This window comes from Pteronotus mesoamericanus, unplaced genomic scaffold (assembly GCF_021234165.1).
Source record: "Pteronotus mesoamericanus isolate MK-2021 breed Mesoamerican mustached bat unplaced genomic scaffold, CSHL_Meso_final scaffold_31, whole genome shotgun sequence".
NCBI classification, from domain to species: domain Eukaryota; kingdom Metazoa; phylum Chordata; class Mammalia; order Chiroptera; family Mormoopidae; genus Pteronotus; species Pteronotus mesoamericanus.
Genome location: NW_026555312.1, coordinates 33,919,888 through 33,943,774, shown reverse-complemented (window position 1 = coordinate 33,943,774; position 23,887 = coordinate 33,919,888). Strand labels below are relative to the sequence as shown.

The following is a 23,887-nucleotide window of genomic DNA, read 5'->3' as shown; positions in this document are numbered from 1 at the left end:
TGGTTCCCTTATTAAAATAAAAATTCTCACAAAATCATTATCAGTAGAATTTGTTTAAAAAAGGTGAACCTAAGAAGTAGTCTTTTTAAAATCAAGTATTATTTTATACCTATCATTCCATAAGAAAGTATATAGCTTCCAATTAGACATAAAATTCAATGTAACTAATTGTAGGTCAGCAGTTATTAGATGTGTATTAGAGCCATAGGCTTGGCTATGAAATAAGAGTAGCTGACTTTTTCCCAGGTAACTGACACTTTTTACATTGTGATGTATTTTTATTTAGTTTATTTATTCATTCATTTTGCCAAATATTTAATGAGCACCAAATACATGCCAGGTGCTGTTCTAGATGCTAGGGATGCAGCAGTGAACAAGAAGAAAAAGGTGCCTGGTCTCAAGGAGCTGCCATTTAGCCTCAGAAGGCAGACAAGGAATAGGAAACAGATAGTGAGGAGCACTATAGAGATCAAAGAGAGCAACGAGACAACAGCGTGATGGGGATGAGCTACCAGAGATGGGTGGTTGGATATGGCTTACTTCTTACGGTCCTTGTCCTTCTTTAGGTTGCTGCCCATTGCCATAAAGGTCTGGTTCTGGTATATCTCAGAGGTAGCTTTCTTTTTAGAGAAAGAGATTATTTCTTCATCCAAAAGTCTTCTCTTTTCTTCAAGCTTCATTCTCTCTTCTTGATGGGCTCTTGTGAGGTGATCAAATTTGGCCTGTAACTGTGAAACAAAGGTGCAGTTCTCACTACTGACAGAGAATGGCAGCAGAAGCACAGGAACATTCTCTTGCTCTGAAACACACTGCTCAGGGACATACACAATGGCCCATGCCATCTTCTTGAAGCTTCAGGGAAAAATTTTCATATGCGACTGCCTAAATAACTTTAATTTTAAACATGTTCCCATGCATAAAAATGCATGAACAAAATATTATTAAAAAACCCCAGCCACATGAACAAACCTCAGTTTTTAAAACACTTGACCTTTTCTTAAAGTTTTTATTTTCTTGCTCTACAGTTTCTCCACAAAGCCTCTTCAAATACAGTTTCTAAAAATCCATGCTCAATAAAAGTGAGGGACCCAAAATACAGAAGAAGTTATCAAAAACAAATAAACAAACAAACAAAAAACCCTTATTTTCCAAATAAAGTTATCATTTGTAGTGAAACAGTTATTGAAAATTACACTGAAAAATATGTTTGGAAAGCAAAGCTGTCAGTTAAGATCAAGAACCTTAAAAATCTGTTCTAGATTTTTCATAGTCATTGACCTTCTGGAAATTTAAACTAAATCACAACATCCTAAATTTGAAGAAAAAGTACTGTAGAATTTATCCCATATTGGAAAAAAATAGCCTGTGTCTAAGAGAAATAAAGTAAAAAAATAATAAATTTATGCTGAGTACACTTAATGCAGCCATTAAAATGAGTTTTACAAAGGTTTATAACATTATAACATGAGCTTCCATGGTTTGTTTATCTGAAAAAAAATCTAGGGACTTCAGTGGACTCCATATAGATCAACTGAGTGCCACAAACATAAGCATTCTAAATCTATACCAAAAAGATATCTTTTTTCCCTGATCTTCTAGCCTGGTTAAATAAACTTTAAATGTTATTTTTAGTTCTAGGCAACAACCTAACATTCATACAAAAAGTAAAACTTGATTTCTAGAAAAGACGGCATATAACAATTGAGGAAATACTTCACTAAAAATCAGAGGCTAACAGTAGGAACTGGAGAAAGCAGAACTCCATCTTAACACAAATTAAATATTCCAACTATGGAATAGGTGTCTAGGGAGCCAGAAAGTCCCTGATAGAAGTATTTATATGGAAGTATTTATATGGAGGCTGAATAAGGTCGAAGCAGATTAAGTGAGGCTTTTCTCCCCTAAGACCCTTTCAGTCTTGAGGATGTTATGTCAAAGAAGCATCAATTCCTTAGTACTTGCTTATTTATGGCTCCTGCTCAGTCCACGCTGGGCAGCTCAGCTGGTTAGAATGTCATCCCGATATGCCAGGGCACATAAAAGAATCAACCAATGAATGCATAAGTGGAACAATAAATTGATGTTTCTCTCCCTTTCTAATTTCTAAAAAATCAATTTAAAAAAATTAAAGAAAAAAAAAGGATTTAAATGGTCCCTGTGTCTATAAAAAGATATGTGTGTGTGTTGTGTATGTTTACAGGATGGAACTCATATAGTTGTTATTCAAATCAGTAGTATAAATAAAGTCTACAGCTCCCTGAACATGTGTGCACCCCCTATAAATTTGGGAGAGGAGCAGTGTGGAGGGTGAAACTTAGAAATTGAGAATTTAGGGGCACATTTATATTTATGTGAATATATATATCTCTCTGATTACTTAAGTACATACATAGATATCTTGAAAGGTTAGAGAGTACTTCATATTTCATTCATAAGGTTGATAAAAGTTCCAGAAAACTGTAACAAGAAAAATGATTTAAAAAAGGGGAAGCAGCAAAGGTGTGAATGTGACTATTATTTATATTATGTGGAGCCCACAGCTTTTGATATCATATACATGAAGCACTCACTCATGGTCCCATTATTCACTGCAACAGGCATTTAATTCAAACATCTCCAAATATTAATCAAAAAAGTTTTTGAAAAGTAGACTTTTTGTGTTATTGTGCTCTTAAGACTATTATCAGTATGGTACATTGTTGTATCTTTTGTAAATGCTACTTGTAAGGATGTTACACATTCTGTTACTCAATGATCCTTTTAAACGTATCCATTTTTTAGAAATAAATGCGAGAGACAACATTCCTCTTTCACTGAACTAGATTATCGTTAATCTGAGTTTTGTACCTCACTGTGCTCCCTTTTCTCCTTGACTGCCTGGAAGGCTGTCTGTGTTCACTGAGAAGTTACCTTGAGCCTTGGCTCTTGGCTGTACCTATGGGCAAACCCCTCCTTCCTATCCTGCATTATAATGTTCCTGTACTCTCATGTTCACAATGATAATGCAGCTGCCTTTTTTTAATTGGAAATCATCTAGAATACTTTTGGAAACAGGAGAGGTATCAATTAAATGAAAAATTATGGCAAAGTAAACATATAAAACAGGAAAGTAGTAGCAATTTAATGATGGTTATATGCTTTACTTAAGAGATAAACTGTACTTCTTCTTGTAGTGGGGGAAGAGAAATGCCTCATTAGTACATTTAGAATGATGTGACAAAGATGTACAAAAGAACATTCAAACAGTATTTTGAGGTAACATTTGTTCTGTATATCTCCTTCCTCTCACTATCTAATGTTCACATTTTAAACTAACTATATAATAAAATCCAGTCTTATACAAAAGATAAATTTAAGAGCATTTGTTTTATAACAGTATTGACAAGGATATTTTAAATATCAAGGTCACCTAATACTGAATTAAATAATGTTTTGGGTTACCTAAATTATCTTTTTATTAGTGACTTCCAGTACCTTACTGATATAACTAGCTTTAAAATGTTAGCAGCCAACTATTGGGTGACCAAATGTCCTGGTTTGCTCTGAAGAGACCTGGTTTACACCTACCTACTGTTCCAGTGTAATTATTAATAAGCCCTCTTTCCCTCTAAAATCATCCTAATTAAAGCAGCAAATCATACTGTCTTCCTTAATCCTTCTGTAGATAACTCTGGTCTCATGGAGTAATGATTATTGACTAGATGCCCTTCTTCAGCTTACTGACCCTGACTCTAAAGTATCAACAATATTGGATTTACAGCATGAAAACTGGTCATTAGGTACCTTGTAACATCAATGAAACAGGCCAGTAATCTACTGCCTCTAAAGCTATATAATCGAAAGTTTAGAACCCCTTTGACAATGTTGGCTGTTGGTAACTTAGTTTTAAATTAGCTTCTTTGTTAGTTTAATATATACTCAATGCAAAATAGCACTTGAATCACACACACACAAAAAAACTCTACAAAGGACCTACTGACAAAGAGTATTTCCCTCTTTTTTCAATCATTTGGTTACCCTGAATTTTTAATTTCCTTTTAAATACATCTTTAAGCAAAATATTCTTATGTGGGATTTTAAAAATTAAAACTCATCTATAAACCACTTCACTTCTCTTTCATTGGAGAAACTAAGAATCATGATATATGAGAAACACTTGAAAGAATTTTACTCTACTACCATTTAAAAATCAGAATATCATCATCCTTATTTCCTAATCATCACAACTCCTTCCTCAATATTTGTATTTAAAAATAACTATAAGTTAGGGACTAGTTTCAAAGAGACTAAAGAAACAGAATACCCAAATGCAATAAGAGACCTGTGATTTAATAGCAAGGACTCATGGACAAAACCAAAGGGGAAGAGCTGAGGGAGGGAAGGAGGGACGGGGCAAGGGAAAGTCGTGGCGGGTAGGCAGAGACAAATGTATTTGAAAAAATAAATTAAAATTAAATTAAAAAATAAAAGAAACAGAATACCCAAATGCAATAAGAGACCTGTGATTTAATTCTGGTTCAAAAACAAAAACTTAACATAAAAAAAAAATAGACAATCTTGAGACAACTGGGGAAATTTGAATATGGACTGGAGATTCGGTGAGATTATGGCATTCCCATTAATTTTCTAAGGTATAATATCATTATTATAGTTATGAAAAAAAATATACCCAAGTTTCAGAGATGTCCCCCAGAGATAAAGTGCCACAATGTCTGCAACCAGCTTTAGATGACCAAGGAAAATTACACACACAATAAAATAAAGACAACAAGATGTTCACTGCTAAATTTAGGTGTGGGGAGGGACACAAGGGTACTCTGTACTTTAGCTTTCCTATTATTTCAACTTTTTCAAAAAAAAGATCAAAATTCAAAGTATAAATAGAATTTATTAATAGATAATTTTACAAAACCATTTACTATTTAAATATCAAGTAGTGTAAGTGTACTTGAAATAATAAATTTGTAAAATTAAATTACAAATAACTCTTCAGGAACTCTTGTGTTATAAAGCTCATTTTTATTAACATTTCTGTCTTCTAGAAATTCTTTTTTTCAGCTCATCCTTTTTGAGCTTCATCTGAATGGCTTAAAAATAGCCACTGCAGTTAGGTCTACAAATCTATAAAAAATAGCAGAACATAAGTAAAACTAAAATTGTTGCTTGAAGAACGAGAAGCAAACAAAACTCCAGGAATTCATTGCTGATATTTACTTGTGCCACAGCTATCCAAAGGTTATTTTTATCTACACCATGGAAAGCCTGAGTTTATCCTCAAAAAGCTTCTTAAACAGCTTTTATAGTTACCTATTTCACAGCAAAACACAATCCCAACAACTCTCAAAAACTCTCAGAAAGGCTTTATCAAGTCAGAGCTAAAACACTTCTGGCTCATGGTTAATATATTTAAAATACTTCTTGGTAAACTGGTTTATTACAAGCCTTTGGTAACCCACTTCTAAAGGATGACCACTGTGCATAAAAGCCAAAATTTTTATTTGAGTTCAGTCTATAATTTTTAAAAAGACTATGTGTTAAAACAGCTAGTTTTTTAACCTAATAACTAGCATCTCAACTAAGTTCTTGAGATAAATCCCTCAAATTAATAGGACACCTAAAAATGCAAATCCCATCAAATTAGTGTACTTGCCTCTCTTTCAGCTTCTTTTAGTATGGCTTCTTTCTCCTTCACTCGCTGCACAAACATCTGCTTCATCTCTTCTTCCTTCCTCTGGAGTTCCCCATAAAACTCGTGTCTTTTGGTTTCGTAGGTCTCTTGAAGACTAAACAGTTTTTATAGTATTCTCTTGTTAAAAAAATGTGTAACAAATTTGCAAAAAATCAAATATCTCAGGTTAAGCCTCATAACTATACCATGTGTGAATATCTTCTTACATAGAACAACCTAAACATGAGATTTCCCATGGCAGAAGTCATATAAAGTCATTAGCGCTGCAGCTATTAGAGAGCACTAGAATTTTGAAAATTCTGCTTTATCAAGTCCTTCACAGTAAGTACTCTCATTTTACCTCAAAGGAAAGTCCTCTTTCAATCTTTGTTAATTTGGCATCATTGTGTCTGGAAACTGAGCTCAAAGTTCTGAAGTCATCTTTGACACTTCCCTTATCTTTATCCAATCACCAAGGTCTGTGAGTTCAGCCTGTGACCCTGACACATCATTTAAATCCAGTCTTCTGATGGCTACAGTAGCCTTGTTACAGCCCAATTTGATGTTTGTGATTTTTTTCCTCTTTTTTTAAGAAATCTTATTTTTTTAAAGATTTTATTTAGTTATTTTTAGAGAGGGGAAGGGAGGAAGAAACAGGAGGAGAGAAAGATTAATGGGTGGTTGCCTCTCATGCGTCCCCCTGGGGACCTGGCTCTCAACCCAGGCATGTGGGAATCAAACTAGTGACCATTGGATTCACAGGCCAGCACTCATCCCGAGCCACACCAGCCAGGCTGTGATTTTCTATCTTCAATATTGGAATAATCTCATAATTGATTTCTGGGCTTTTAGTTCTTCTTTTTTTTCACTTTGTTCTTCTTATCACTCCTAAAATTCTTCACCAAGACCACAGAGCTCACTACCTTTTTTCTCTGCATTAGAGTGATGTTATCTGCAGAGCAAGGCTCCCCATTTTTTAATGGACACTTAAGACACTTAACAATTTGGCCTAATTCCACCTTCCCACATTCATTTCTTACCAAACAAATCCAAATCACCTTAAGGTTCCAGCCATACCAACCTACTCATTGTTCCTAACATGCTACTCACTTCATGCTTTAATTTGTTGCACCTCCTCTGCTTCCAATGTCATTGCCCTTTTCCGAGCTCACCTCTAATTCTACTCAGCTCCTCCTCAAGCCAAATTCAAATGCAACTTCCACTACAGAGTCTTTTCCAGCCTCCCTGACTAGAGCTAACTGTTCTGACAAGCACCTCCATGGCTCTTTGTTTACATCTCTCTCCTGACATTTATATCCCACCTACCTCTCTTCTAATAGTTCATCATCTTTGTAACCCACTTCTGCAGCAGAGCTCTCTAGACATTTCAGTGTCTTCATAAATGTTCATTTAATGACAGAAATTGTCAGGAGGTAGACCTAAATTTAACCAAGCAAAGACTGTCCAATTTGAAATGTGATAAATTAAGAAATTTTACTAATTTTAAATATTGTAACAGGAGAAATAAATCTTTTTAAGCATAAAATTCTATAAGTTCAAGGAAAAACAGAGTAAGGAATGTTGCACAATAGTCATCACAGCTGTTAGTGAGTGTGGTATACATAGCAGGTACTCAGAGGAGGAATAGATACCGAACACTGTCTTTAAGAGCATGGATGGACATGGAAAGCATTATGCTAAGTGAATTAAGCCAATCAGAGAAAGACAAGTACCATATGATTGCACTTACATGTGGAATCTAATGAACAAAATGGACTAACAAACAAAATAGAAAGACTCACAAATATAGAGAACAGACTGACAGCTGTCAGAGAGAAGGATTAGCGGGTTGGGTGGAAAAGGAGAAAGGATTAAGCAAATAAAAATAAAACTCAACAGACATAGACAACAGTATGGTGATTATCAGAGGGGAAGGGGAGGTGAGGGAGGTAGAAGAGGGTAAAGATGGTGATGGAAGGAGACTTGACTTGGGATGGTGAACACACAGTACAATATACAGATGATGTATTATAGACTTGTACCCCTGAAACCTATATAATTTTATTAACCAATATCACCCCAATAAATTCAGTAGGAAGTTAAAAAAGAGTAAAACTTATATAAAATGTTCTAGGTAATCACATAAATGCTTCAAATCTCAATGAGGTATTTTAGTTTTTAACCAGGTTCTTGTTTTTCTGTATTTGTTTTGGTCTTATTTTAAAGAAGCCTCTATAGCTTAAATCTATCAGCCTACTTTCACCATTTTCAGAAACTTCACCACATTTTGCTGGTCCTACAAAAGGCTGGTAGTTTTTAGTGACAAACTTGGTTTAAATAACATCTTGAATTCATATCAAATGTAAGTTTAAAAAAGTTCTCATTAACGTATTTATATAAGCACTTGAGTTGCTCAGGGGAAAATAAATCTACCCAGCAAAAAGACCTAACATTTATTGAATAGTTGCTATGAACATGGTACTTTTCTGGACTCCTGTCACTACCTAATTCATGGCAACTAATGGAGACACAATGAAGAACAAGTGTCAATACTCTGCTTTACAGGTAAGAAAACTAAAGCCGGAGAGGTAATCTGCCTAAAGTAACATAGCTGGTAAGTTAAAAGCTGGGATGCGAACCAGATGAGGCCTGCTCCAAAGCCATATTCCTAACTACCATAAACAGATTATACTGAAGGGAAGCCTCAGCAAAAGATAAAAAGAATTGACTGCTTTGTACATTTCCCATCTCACCACAGTGCTTTCCAACTTAGACAATGTAAACTATAAAGCTAACTGAAAGGTCAGAAACTTGCACTGTCTTTCAAAAAGATGATAAAGAAACCCTTAGATCTAAAAGGAAATGGTTCATATAGTGTTGTAAAACTAATGCAACTATTGTTTACTATCATGGTTTTATTTATCAAATAAAAATGAAGAATAGTTTCCCTGCTATGCTACTCCTTTTTCTAGTATAAAAGTAGCTTGTCGTCATGAATGTTTAATGTATATAACATAGTACTAAAGTTGCAAACATCACCAATTTAGAGCAAAGTTGAAAACCAAAAAGGAAGAAAAATAATTCTCAGATGCTCATGTTTATCAAGAAAACCATTCCAGTCCTTTCACTTTGTTTTATGATAGTTCTAATAAGCCTGATTGACTTTTTCCACTTCTACTGTAGACCAAATTCTTAAAAAATAATTATTTATTTATTGAGAGTTCCAAAGCCACAAAATATTATGTCAAACACGTAAGCAAACTTTAAAATACTACTAAATCCTTCCTTTTAAAATCAGATCTCATAACACTTCAAAGACAATGATTTTGTACTCAAATGTTAAAGGTGATTGGGAACAAGACTTGTTAGGTTAATTTAAATTAACTTGGGGATTTAAGTAGTTTATAAAAGTATGTTTCATATAGCTTAAATAATTGAAGATCAGTTCATTAAAATGATAAAAACATAATGCCAATTACTTAGACTTCATAATAAGCAAACGCTCAGTGCTGATAGATTAGGACACTAACCATGACTTGGCAGTCATTCAATAAAATGTAAATGGAAAAATAAGCCAAAAGACTGGCAGTGAAGAGGACTATGTAGTAAAGAGAAATAAAGGCCATCCTACCAGGTTCATGTAACTATTTTTTATTCATATATAGATTCATACTGTGGGACAGACTACATGCCAAACAAATTATAGTGACTACTGTTATATACACCCCAAATTATGGGAAAGATTCCCCAGAAAATAGGATGTACCTTCTTGAAACTACAAAAGTAAAACCTTACTAAGACATCAGGCTATAATGAACTATAGAAGCTTTAATTAAATAATTTATCCACAAATGAGAAAGTACCAAGAGAAGAGGCATTTTGCTGCACCTGACCCAAGAAATGTAGTATGAAATGTCTTCTGTCTCAAGGAGAGCAGGCCTGAAAAGGGCACAGGACTCAGACTCCTAGGCATGCAGGCAGAGGCTCCCTCACACAGCATCTAGTTTGTTCCCCGTTGTTCTTGCTTGTCCTCTGGAAGCAACCTACAGTCACTGCTCCGTTTTCAACCTGTGTAACCTGGCCTAAACTAGAGAAAGCCCCTTTTCTAATTTTCCATTTTTTATCTATCAGTAAACAGATGTTTCCCAAACTGATGGAAGGCTCAATAAATGGATGATCTGAGCAGTCACTGACTCTTGACTGCCCACCATCTGTCTACCTCCTTTTGGTATCATTACTCTGATTACCTTTTGGAGCACTAGGTCTCCACCATGGATACAGCCTGTTGGGACAATTAATCAGGTGCGTCTCCGCCCCTTGCCAAAACATGGGTACAAGTCCTAAGCTGGACCTACTGAACACCCTATAGCCCATTCTTGGGCTATGAGTTGCTGAGCAGAGAACAAAGAGGTTGGAAATGGTTTCAGTTAATTCATTCAACTCCCAGCACAGGAATAAAACTCATTTCTACTTGTTCTAAACATTTCCTTTGAATTTGTAAGTCTTGGCCTATGCAGTCTGGCAAATACTGCTCCTTCTGTGTTAGATGGAGAGCTCTTCATTATTTTCTAAGAACTATAAAGGAAGCAACTGGAATGTATTGCACTGCTGCACTTCTACAGAGAAAACCTGATCCTCAACTTCACAGCTGGCCTTTTCTTTTTTTCTTGAAACCCTCTTCACTTGGCTTCAAAGACATGACATTGCTGGTTTCCCTCCTTCCTCTACCCAAAGCCTCTCAGTATCTTCTATCTGCTTCTCTAGCTGACAAATATTAGAGGGACTCAAGGCTGTTTTTAAGGGAACTTTTTTTACAGATGTGCTTCTCTCTCCAAGCAATCTCGTCTATACTCATATATTCAATAAACCATCTAAATGAAATAAGACAGTTGGCCAAAGACAAATACCATATGACGTGACTTATACCCAGAATCTAATGAACAAAATAAACTAACAGGAAAAACAGAACCAGAGACATGGAAAATGGAACAGACTGATAGCTGAAGGAGGGAGGAGAAAGGGGAGAACAGTGGAAGGAAGGGGAAGGGACTGGTCAAAGAACATGAATGAATGACTCATAGACATGAACAAATGGAGAGAGGATTGACTGTGGGCTGGAGGGGTGGGCTGGGTGGAGGGGGGTAAAAGGAAAAAAATGGGACAACTGTAATAGAACATAAAAATAAATTGTTTTGGCTCAGCCCTTTACCCTAGGCTCCAGGTAAATATCCAAAATGCCATTTGATATTGTTACTTGGATGTTTCAGTGGAAAACGCAAAGTCAGCAGGTTCCAAACTGAGCCTATGATCTCCATCATGCCAATCACTGCTGCCCCTACCCTCTCTAAAAAGCTAGTCTTCCTCAAGAGACACCTGTCCTGATGAATGGCACAACCTAGACAATGAAATCATAAATCCAGGAGACTAGAAGTCTTCCTCTAGCATCTTCTACTTCTTCATCTTATCGTATCTTAACAATCACTAAGTTCTTTCAGTTTCACCTTCTGGATAACTCTTAAACATGACCAATTCTACTTTTATTGCTGTTACTTTAGTCCCTGCAACACTCTCCTAACTGGTTTCTACTAAGAATCTTTGTATACTCCTTTATACCTTTACAGTATAGCTGAGTGATTTTTTTAAAATGCTATTATGATATCACTCCTTTGAGGACTCTGCCTTTCCTTAGGACAAAGACCAAATCCTCACCAGGGCCTCCATGGTTTAACTCCTGCCTACCTGCTCCCACAGCCTTATGCCATCCCCTCTTCTCTTCAGCTGCACTGAATTTCTTGCTGCACTGAATTTCTTCCAGAGTCTTAAAGATGCCATTTATTCTCTGCCCTTCAGATTTTTACATATGTCTTGCTCTGTTTTCCCCATGTTATTATAGCTCAAAACTGTAACTGCCTCAAGGAAATCTTCCCCAATTTTCTCTAATAAACCAGGACACCCTCCCCCATTACATACTATCTCTCATTAGTGCACATTTCACAACTGTAATTTATTGTGCAATTAGCTGTTTGATTTTGCCCTTCCCTACAAGAATGTAAGCTACATGATAGTCACAACTGTATGACCATATCCAGTATTGTATCTCCAGCACTTAGTCCAGAGCCTTGTCAATAATAGACACTTTAAAAATACTTATAATTTTATACAGTATTCGCTGTTGAATCTCAAACTAACTTCTCACCAAACTCCAGATTTACTTATGAAATAACCTAGCCAAATTCTTTACCTGAATATTTAATAAGCAACTTAAATTTAACATGTCCCAAACCTCTTCATTACCAACCACGACACCCCAAACCTGCCACTTTCCCAATCTTGCTCATATCAATAAACATCACCACCATTCACCCAGCTTCTCACATCAAAAGTGGTAACTGGAGTCATCCTCAATTCATCTCTCCTTTATATCCTATATCCAACAATCAATGAGCCTTATTAACTTTACCTTCAAATTACTTATCCTAAGTATGCTTTTGACAACCTTTACCACTACTACCCTAACCCAAACCTCTGTCTTCTCTTGCTTGGACTACTATAGTAGCCTCCCAATTTGGTCTCCTAACTTCCACTTCTGACTACATCCCCATACTCTATTTCCCACGCAGGGCCAGAATGTCTTCTTCCCACTCCCACCTCAGAAACTCGACAAGGGCAGGGGTCTTTGTTTAATCCCACAGTGAACATATAGCCAGTAACTAGCATCATGCTGGGCAGAGAGAGAGAGCAGACAAACAGTAAATATCTGCTAAATGACTGAATTGGGAACATTACTTTAAATGAAGATTCTTAGGCTCCATCCCTAGAAATTCTGAACCTGCATGTCTTAATCATCCACAGGTGACTGATGAGTGACTAGCACCCTGAATCTCCATTCTCGGAATACTGCAAGGCTCTCCCACTTGCTCTCACATTAATGCACGCAGAAACTTCCGAGGTGACCCTGAGACTCGAAAAAAGGAAAAGCAAAGCCTCCTCTGGAAAACATTAAAGAAGCCAGCTCTAGGTGACTTATCGTTAATAGAGAACATAATCATTTTACTAGAATTGGCCCATAACTAGACACATAACATTCCTAAATAGGTAAGGAGGGTAAATAGGTAAGTACATATAATTCTTAATTTATTATGCTCCCAGAGCTAGTACACTAATTAAATCCATAGGTTGAAAAAATTTAAAAATTTAACCTCATCTATTAAATCAGGTCATATGCAACAGCAGCATCAATTTAATGTTCTCTTCTTCCTTCCTTTTATTTACTCTGGTGCAAGTACCAAGAGCCAAGGAAATGACTGAAATGCAAATAATCAAATGGAAAAAAAATCCTTAGTTTCATAATAGAGTTTAAAGATCTCATGCTATCCTCCATGCAAAAACTATTCTGTAATGCTATGACTTAGTATATTAGAATTTCATGTTTACACATCTTAATTTTTAAAAAAAGGAATGTAGCAGCATTAAAAATTACGAAGCAAGTTTATAACATTTAATGCTCATCATAAGAAGGTCATCCGATTCTAAAAGTCTTGTAACTATATTGTAATATTTAAGAAAGAGTCTAATTTCTGACTCCCTATATGTACTTTCATTCTTCCTTTGTATTTTCCGAAACTTAAGTCATTCTAAAGCATTCATCAGGATAAAAAACAACAGTTTTTAATTTATTTAGTATGGCTCACATTGCAACTTTCTTTCATAATAATAGATATATATGTTTTTATCTTTTTCAGATAAATAAAAAGTATAACCAAATTAAAAGTTTTCCTTTAGTTACTAGTATTCATTTCAGCATATACTGAAATATCAGCCTTTTGCCATATATTCTTCATTCTACATAACTCCTTCAGTTAGGCAAGGACTTAGAGCCCTTAAAAGCAAGAAGCCTTCAAGTGATCTGAGAGGCACAATAATTAATCATCAAATGGTTCTACTTTATGTTGAGAGATTTCTGAAAAACACATTTTCCATCATTCTGGATCTATAAAAAGGTACAACACTCTCTAACTTCCTCTTTGGTTTATTTCTTAGAGAAGCCCCTTACCTGAGCGGCTTACTCTCTGGGCCCACGTCAGTAAAGCCCATTTCCTCTAGTTTGCAGCGCCTGTACAGTTCGTAGTGCCTAGAGTGGGTCTGTTCTCGCAGGTCCTCCATGTTTGTGCAAATGAGCATTTCCCGGAGCTTTACAAAGTCACAGTGGTTTTCGTTTTCCACTAGCCAGAAAAACAAGAAACACAAGTTTTTAATTCCTGACACATAATTAGTATTTGTTGAATGAATAAATAAAAATATTTTAAATAACATACAGTGAAATGATAAGTCTGCTTAACAGTTACAATTGTTCTATACACGTAACCAAGGAAGATACTCTTGTATAATACACACTGAATTATAGGCAACATTAATTATCAGGCTGGGAGATTTGCTTTAAATTTAGTAGCAAATGGATAAACAAGAAAAGGAAAGAAAGGCACTATATTATATTACCATGTTCTCCAGTTATTCTACTAATACCGTGTTAGCAGTTTACAAATCATATGCAGGATACTTCACATAGTGCTTAGAAATATATCTAACATTATTTCACTTCAAAGTAAAACTTCAAAGTAGTAAATTCTGCATACTCAAGAATCCCATCTGTGTATACTATAACTATCAAATTCTTTTTATACAATGCTACATTTACAATACTGTGTTAGGTAATTAGTGAATAAATTTACATGGTCCTCCTACGTTTATGGGGACCAGAAGACTGCAAATAAATACGTTATTGTTTAAGCACAGTTATTTTTTAATATTTTTATACATTAAAAATGTTAAATTTTCCAATATTTTTCATCCATTATAACATTAGTCAATTTAAAAGAGCAGTATTGGGAAACCAGTACTAGCAAGTGCAATCCATTCCCCATTAATTACTATCACAAGTAAATGAACCACATAGTACTAATTATTTACTAACTATAATGCTAAATAAATCCTAACATTTTTTAGGTGGCTGACTGGTTTATTCAGGAAATAGATGACAATACTTTGTAGTATAAATATATAAGATGGTTTATTGTACCCTAGAATTACCTAGTAATTAACTTATGTATCATGTTTAAACACTACTATTTACACTCAAATTTTGTTCAAAGTGCCTGATCATTGTGTCCTACTTTCTGAATGTCTTGGTGTACCTGAGCAGGTAACAGGGAGATTCTGCCTGGTCTTTACAGACTTGGCTAAATAGGACATGGTCAATTTTTCTGACCACAAAATCATAATAAAAAATAAGCTTCACCTCAAAGAATGCATTGAGTGCAACTTTGAGACTATTGGGTGACAAAAATATTCTAGTCATTATTTATCTCATTTACCTTGAACAACACCCCAAGGGTACTGACGAGCTTTGACCATCTTATTTCCAACTTTTACCTCATCCATACTTCCTACAACAGCAAATGGCAAGTGTCCCTAGAAAGAAACCACAATATAACAGGGAAAATTAATTAAATAGCAAATTTATTAAAATCAAATGATCTGCCATACCTCTGATTTTAAAACTTGACAGTGAATATGTGACAATTCTACTATAAGAGTCATTTTCAGGCCCTGTAAAGAAAATAATTTATTGAATATCCCTCACATGAAAAGTATTATGATATGGGAATATAAAAAAAGAAAAGAATTCCAGTGTATATTGTATAGGTATTACTTCCCTCATTATCTTTGCCGTAAAAGACAAGGATAATGGTGAGGAAATATCTCTCTCTCTCTCTCTCTCTCTCTCTCACACACACACACACACACACACACACACACACACTCCAGAAAGTATCCAGCCACCTGACATGAAAAACAGGAACATTTACTGAAGATACAAGAAACATTGTACATAGGACAATGACATCTCAGTCCCCTTCAGAATAGACACCTTGGGACCCTGCAGTTCTCCCAATCACCATCAACTGCCCTGTCATATTTTCCTGAATATACTGATGGCCTCAAATTTCTTCCCTTTCAAAGGTGATTTTAGTTTTGGGAAAAGCCAGAAGTCACAGGGCACCAAATCTGGGCTGTAGGGGGACTGAGTCACTTGGGTGATTTGATGGATGTTTTACCAAAACTGCATAAGATGTGATGAATGAACTGGAGCATTGTCATGATGAAGCTGCCAATCACAGGTTGCCCATAGCTGCAGCCTTCTGAATCAGCCAAATAGTTTCCACAGAGAAACGTTCAAGCTTAACACAAAAATCTGATGTAGATTCGTTGTTCGCTCAGCCATTTTGAATGCAACAGCCACACAGTACACATGCTTACTCAATGGGTGTCTACTGCCCCCACTGACTAGTATAGTGAAATCATCATTGTTCTCACATGTGCATTCCAGTCCACTCTTCTTAGCTGCCAGGTTATACTGATGTTACAAAAACTGTTCTCATTATATTAACAATGGCTGGACTTTTTCCAAATAAATTCATATATATGTAATGCCTGCTTGAGTGTGGTTGGTAGGATAATGAGTGTGGTAATTTTAGTTTTAATTTGAACATTTCACCTAAAATGTCACATGGTATGCTTTAGTGTGATATTGTTATGTTACAGAATTGCCTGCAAATGATTTTGTAATAAAAGATGGGGCATTATTTGTGCCAGACCCCTGTATGTGTTTGTGTGTGTATACATAGATATGCAGACATACATGTAATGAAATTAAGTATATACCTATATTTATTTTATACATAGATAATATTTAAGTCCCAAACTAATGCTAAATATAATGAATGTTACAGAAATTTAGAGAAGTGGAAGATCACTGTGAGCAGGAAGATACAACACAGACTAAAGATGAATCAAGCAGAGAGGGAGAACTAGCTTAGGTAAGGAGAGAATTTTGAAAGAACACACAAAAGGTAGATTCAGGGTCAATGAGCAAATTGGTCTGTCTGAAGCTGAGGATTAATAAAGGGGAAAAGTCTAACATAAACAATATTAAGTATTATGTTTAGTATTTAATAATTGACATTATTAGTCTCTTAATTGTGCCTTTCTGAAATATATTCCAGATGGGCATTGAAATAAAATTAGATGTAAAGACAATATGACACATAAGAATTAAAATTACTTACATTTACAATAATCAACTTTTTATATATTTAGTTTAAGTATCTTAAATGGGATTATGAAAAGTCAGAAAAGGGAAAAAGGAGAAATGGAATGAACAGTTACTGAATGTCACATTAAGCGGTGCACAAACGCTGTAGCTAGTCACCCTGGCTGGTGTGACTCAGTGGACTGATGGCCAGCCTGTGAACCAAAAGGTCACTGGTTCAACTCCAGTCAGGGCACATGCCTGGATGCAGGCTAGTACCCAATTGAGGGCCTGTGAGAGGCAATGGATAGATGTTTCTCTCACACCTTGACATTTCTCTCCCCCTCTTTCTCCCTCCCTTCCTCCTCTCTCCAAAACTGAGTAAAATTTTAAAAATATTTATAAAAATATGTATCCTCTCAACAACACTTAAGATAGGTATTATTAACTCAATTTTGTGGATAAGTTAACAGGCTTAGGGGAGGTTAATAACTTTCACAAGAACATGGTTAAATCTGTCTGATTCCAAAACCCATGATCCTTCAAAATGTAACAAGATATTTAACAAATTTGGTAGCCTGAAGAAAGTAACACAAAGATCATCTTCAGGTGAAGTAAACTAAAAGTTTTATGAATGCTTAATATGTACATGTGACACTGTAAGGAAGAATGAATTTAAACAACAGATTAGAAAGATCTTAAAAGATTTTAAGATTCTATAGCATCCACAGGGGACCATAAAGTCTTCTCCAGTTTATAAAGAAAGAATAGAAAGATGTCTTTAAGGCAATTAAGTATGGTTCCAAAAAAGGAGTATCCCAGTATAAAAATGTATCATTATATATTAATTATTTATTTATTCAGCGAGGGAAGAGAGGGAGAGAAACATCGATGCGTGAGAGATATGTCAATTAGTTGACTTCCATATATGCCCCAACCGGGAAGGAACAACCTAGGCATGTGTCCTGACCAGGAATCAAACCAACGACTTTTCAGTTTGCTGGATGATGCCCAACCAACTGAGCCACACCTACATGAAAGTACAGAGGAAAGAAAATATATTCTTATTTTACTTTTTACTCTAGAAAACTAAACATTTTCCCAGGCTAGACTTTTTAAAAATTCACCTTGTTTTTTGGGAAAACCTAAGTGAAAATATAGTAGTAGCAGTGTTATCTATAAATTACTTATTTTCTACACATAAAACAATTGATATTCAGTTAGGAGCTCACATTCATTGAAGCATTGATTTTAGCAACAGTTTCATCATCTGTTGGGAACTGGTATGTCTGGACGCCATTGCTGACCAGTTCACTCATGAGTTTGATCTTAAACTTCTGTAATTCAGTTTTAGAAATTGCATCTGCTTTGGCAATCACTGGTATAATGTTCACCTATTAATAAAGAAAAACAAAATCACATAATTGAAAATGGATTTTTTAATCCTACAGTTTCTGTATTAAAAACCACTAAGTCTCTGAAAAATTTCCTTAACCTAGATCAGGGGATGGGCAAACTACAATCTAGCTCATATAAATAAATATTTATATAAAGATTAATATAAATAAATAAAGATTAATTGGAACACAGGCCCATTCATTTACATGTTGTCTATGGCCACTTTCATGACATAATAGCAGAGATGAGTAGTTAATCAGAGATCATGTGGCCTGAGAAACCTAGGGTTGTTTACTACCTGGTCCTTTACAGAAAAACCTTGCCAACTCTTGCCTGAGATAATTGTTAGCTGTCATTCTTACCATATACCCCACACAATCACTCCTATAGACGCCGGCTTCCCACAATCATTCCTACAGATGCTGGCCTTACAGTAACTGCTTTTAATAAACACATCTTTTTGAGTTCTGACCAAGACGGAGGTGTAGGTAAATATGCTTCGCCTCCTCACACAACCAAAAGAAGTAAACAATCAATTCAAAAACAAAAAACAACCAGAACTGACAGAAAATCAAACTGTATGGAAGTCCAACAATCGAGGAGTTAAAGAAGAAACATTCATCCAGACTGGTAGGAGGGGCGGAGATGGGCAGCTGGGGAGGAGAGGATGCCAGCAAGGCAGAAGCTGGCAAACTGGGGGGGCCCACATTCCTGTGTGGATAAACCTGAAGGAACAACTGGGGCCCAAGATAGACAGCACAACCCAGGGTCCCAGTGCAGGGGAAAATAAAGCCTCAGAACCTTTGGCTTTAAAAACCTCTGGGGGCTGTGAGGCGGGAGAAACTGCCAGTCTCTTGAAAGCGGATTGAGAGCCAAGCAGGCAGTATTACTCCCTCCCTGAGCCACCCCCTAATACTGGGCCACAACACAACAAAGTGGATTGCCATGCCCTAGTGAATACCTAAGGCCCCTTACAATGTAACAGGTGCACCAAGACAAAGAAACATAGCCCAAATGAAAGAACAGATCAAAACACCAGAAAAAGAACTAAGCGATGTGGAGATACTCAACCTATTAAATGCGGAGTTCAAAACACTGGTAATCAGGATGCTCACAGAAATTATTGGGTACAGATGCAAAATAAAGGAAGAAGCAAAGGCTATACAAAGTGAAATAAAGAAAAATATACAGGGAACCAACAGAGAAGTGAAGGAAACCAGGACTCAAATCAACAATTGGAACAAAAGGAAAAAACAGACATTCAACAGAACAGAATGAAGAAACAAGAATCCAAAAATATGAGGAGAGGCTTAGGAACGTCTGGGACAACTTGAAACATTCCAACATTGAATCATAGGGGTTCCAGAAGGGGAAGAGGAAAAGGAACAAAATGAAAACTTATCTGGAAAAATAATGAAAGAAAATTTCTCTAATTTGGGTGAAGGAAATAGACATGCAAATCCAGGAAGCTCAGAGAGTCCCAAAGAAGTTGCACCCAAGGAAGCACACAACAAGGCATATCATAATTACATTACCTAAGATTAAAGATGAGGAGAGACTCTTAAAAGAAACAAGAGAAAAGGAGACAGTTACCCACAAAGGAGTTCCCATAAGACTATCAGCTGATTTCTCAAAAGGAACCTTTCAGAAAAGAAGCTGGAAAGTATTCAAAGTCATGAAAGGCAAGGATCTACATCCAAGACTACTCTATCCAGCAAAGCTATCATTGAGAATGGAAGGGCAGATAAAGTGCCTCCCAGATAAGGTAAAGTTAAAGGAGTTCATCATCACCAAACCCTTATTACATGAAATGTTAAGGGACTTACCTAAGAAAAAGAAGATGAAAACTATGAACAGCAAAATGACAACAAACTCACAACTATCAACAATTTAACATAAAAAACAAAAACAAAAACAAATAAGTAAAAAACTAGAGCAGGAACAGAAGCACAGAAATAGATATCATATGGAGGGATATCAGCGGGGAGGGGAAAGGAGGAGCATGGGTGAAAGCACACAAGCAATAAGAAGTATAATTGGTAGGTACAAAATAGACAGGGTTAAGAATAGTATAGGAAATGGAGAAGCCAAAGAACTTATATGTACAATCCATGGATGTGAACTAAAGTGGGGGAATGCTGGTGGGAATGGGTGTACCAGGCAAGGAGGAATAAAAGTGAGAAAAAAGAATGGGACAACTGTAATAGCATAATCAATAAAATATACTTAAAAAAATTTAAAGTACACCTTTTATAGTATTAATCTTTCATCTGAATTTTGGTTTAGAAATCTCACATTTTCTTCTTTCAACATCTCATAAAATCCTTTCATACACAAATAAGTAAAATATAGTTGAAACTACCTGCTTAATTTACTAACTTTATTTCCTAATAATTTAAGCAGTAAGCAATTAGGATGATTGATCCCTCACAAAACTATGACACAAGTTAACTTTCTCCTTCTGCCTCTCATTTTAGTAGGTCCCCTTTTACCAAAGAATCTATCCAATTTATGCCCCACTGTCAGTGACTCCTACCTAGGTGTTAAAGGAAGGAAATTTGATGACCAACTGAAAGTGTTGTAACTCAAAGGAGTAACATCCTCAACATTATTTAAAATCCTATCACCAGCCAGAGAGGAGGAAAATTGAGGTCATGAAGGCCAACTAACTTGTAAAGCTAATTCTCTAAGATTAATGTCCCCTTAAAACATGAATGCCTATACAAATTTAGGGGTTTATAGGTTTTTTGTTTGTGTTTATTTAGTTTGTATGGGATTTCAGGCTAACTAGTCATATGTGTCAAGAGAGTAAGATATCAATATAATTTTCAGAATGAAAGTGAAAAGTAAAAATCATAATTCCTATTTTTAATTTTCTCTTCTCCAATTTCACAGTGATTCACTTCAATTTATTAGTCTTAATATGCTCTAAAAAACATAAAAGTTTTTCTAACTACCCTTAAAAAAATGACAGAAAACTTTCCAACAATGGTAGGTATACAGCTTTCATGTTAAATTAGTAGGAGTAGAGTACATAAGAAGTTGATGCCAAATTCAATATCATGTTCTTGAATATTCAGTAAATTATGCTAACTTAATAACTTACAATTGTGTCCATAATAAATAGCAGAAAGCAGGCTGCAGTATAAACACCCAACATTAAGCTTTTTGACTATAATAAAAGTGCCTGACATTGAGCTTTTGATTGCCAAAGTATTCATTTTAAAGACATCAAGCCTGAATAAATATATTACCAGGTATATGACAAAGCTACCAGCAAAACCACCAGATAAGGAACCAGGCTGCCCTTCCCATGAAGTTCCCCATTTAGAAAGCCTGAGCAACCTAAAAAACACATTTCCCTTCCTGTGTTCTAATTCCCATTCTTATGCTTTAAATTTGTCAGTAAAGAGTAAATCCACAAAACCCCAGACACTCCGTCCTTAACCACTAATAAACACAGAGCCCCAGGTTCATACTCCCTCTCTTTCTCCCCCTCTCCTCCGTGTATGGTTCTTGGGTGTGCTGTGCTCCAGGATCCGCGAGTAACAAATCTTGTTCTTCAAAGTTTCCCTTAGGTTTCTTGTTGAAGTGCAATCTGAGATCATAGTAAGAACCACAGGGTTGGTCCAGCCACAACATCAACCCTAGTGGTGGTGGCAGCAGGGGGTAGTGGATGTTTTTGGGGCTCACACTATGAGTAAATGCAGTTGGAGGAGTACCTCAGGTGTTCCTGGCCAGGAGCGTCACTACCAATAGGCTGGGGGATAAAACATAACTACCTAGTTTTATTTTAGACGTGAAGAAACTGAGGCGCAGAGGGCTAAAGAACTTATCCAAGAACATATAGCTATTAAGGGATGGAGCTAATATTTAAAACCAGCCTTTACTGACACCAGAGGCTGTCATCTTTATACAAACTACATCATGTTGATTCTGTCTTGCTAAGACAAAGTTACATACTCTTATGCTTTAGCATAAGTATTATGCTTAAAATAAGTATTTTATTAATAAATAAAAAACTTCCATATACCAATGAAAATAACTGGCTAAATGGTTAGAAAATCTATCAGATGAATAGGTTCTCATATAAGCTTCATCAAGTTACTGTGAAAGCCCAGGGGACTGGAACTAGTAAAAAGTCAATAAACCTTTGTACCAAGACTTCACTAGCAGGCCTTCATGCTTTCCGCACTGATGTCTATATAGAAAGTAGTAATGGCCAGAATGCCTTGCTTTCTGAATACTATCTCATAAAAATATTAGCCAGGATAATGAAAGCTGAAATTCTCATGCCATAAGAGGTTACAGAAAGCCTCTGTTTTTTGTTTTTTGTTAGTATAAGACAGTAGTCCTTAACCATCTTTTAAATAGAAATCAAGGAGAGATAATTTGTGGATAATATTTTTATAGCTCCCTGATAATATAAATATAAAAATTATATATATATATATAATTTATATATATATAAAATAATCTTGCCCTGGCTCAGAAATTTAAAAATAGGTTTTCTTGATATGGTTCACATTAAAACATAATTTGCTATAATATGTGATAAAACATTAGATCTTAATCTTTGTCAATGAACTTCTCGCTTAAGAGAATCATAAAGGAAAATTAGTGTCAAATAAATTCCACATTTAAAAAAATGTAAATGGCACTTCCACCATGTGAGGATATAGTGAGGAGTCTGCAACTGGAGAGATGGCCCTCAACCATGCTGGCACCCTGATCTCGAATTTCCAGCCTCCAAACCTAAATTCCACCAGGACCCTGGACGCTAGGATTTTCAACCTACAGAGAAGAATGGCCAGTCCTGGTTGTACTCTGTCCATCTACATGCTGGCTGTTATAAAACACCAGTAGTATAAAGATCCTAAAAAGAAGTTTTCAAGTGTTATTAACCAAATGTGAAGAAAGGGATTTTCTGCCCTGTGTGCACACCTCATTTTTCCTCTCCCTCAATTTTTTTAACACGATAAGGCCCTAGAAGTTATCTCATCAAAAGTAAACAATTTTAGCAAGAGCTAAGTTAGTGTTTGTGGATATATTCGCAAGCCGAGGGGCCTCAGAAGAAACCAAACCTACTGACACATTGATTTTAGACTTCTAGCTTCCAGAACTGTGAGAAAATTAGTTATTTAAGTCTCCCAGTGTGTGGTATTTTGTTACAGCAGCTCCAGCAAACAAATTAATACACTATGTGCCCCAGCAATTTCACTCCTAGGTATACAGCCAAGAGAACTGAAAACATGTGACCATGCAGCGTTATTTATGATAGCCAAAACCCCAAATGTCCATCAACTGTTGAATAGATAAAATATGACATATCCATAAAATGGAATATTATTAATTAAAAATTAATTAAAAGGGATGGAGTACTGTTAGATTTTTTTAAAGAATATATAAATGGAGGAGAATCAAGATGGTGGAGTGAGTAGAAGTCACACTGATCTCCTCCCAGGACCAACCTGGAATTACAACTAAATTGAGGAGAAATCACCTGGAACAAACAACTGAACAATAGTGAGAGAGAAGCCTTGTAACCTTGGAGACAGAAGAATAGGCTTTAGCACAATCTAACTGGTAAAGAGTGCGGTAGAGAATCCAGAAGGCTGGTGGGGCGCCCACAGGCAGCAGCACCAGAAGGATAATGAAACGGCCAGTGGGAACCCTGAAAAGAGCGGGGTCTAAATTAAAAGCAGGGATCTCTAGCCTACAGCACCAGAGCC

General features: G+C 35.9%; 1 protein-coding gene across 1 annotated transcript in view; it reads right to left on the bottom strand.

The window, feature by feature from the left end:
* The window catches only part of SEPTIN10 (septin 10), a 58,076-nt gene that overhangs the window by 1,742 nt on the left and 32,447 nt on the right, over positions 1-23,887 (bottom strand). The window contains exons 6-10 of the mRNA XM_054592008.1: positions 17,990-18,151; positions 15,040-15,136; positions 13,722-13,890; positions 5,651-5,783; positions 541-728 (exon numbers count right to left, since the gene is read on the bottom strand). Coding sequence (XP_054447983.1) covers positions 541-728; positions 5,651-5,783; positions 13,722-13,890; positions 15,040-15,136; positions 17,990-18,151 — 749 coding nt within the window. The remainder of the gene's footprint in view (positions 1-540; positions 729-5,650; positions 5,784-13,721; positions 13,891-15,039; positions 15,137-17,989; positions 18,152-23,887) is intronic.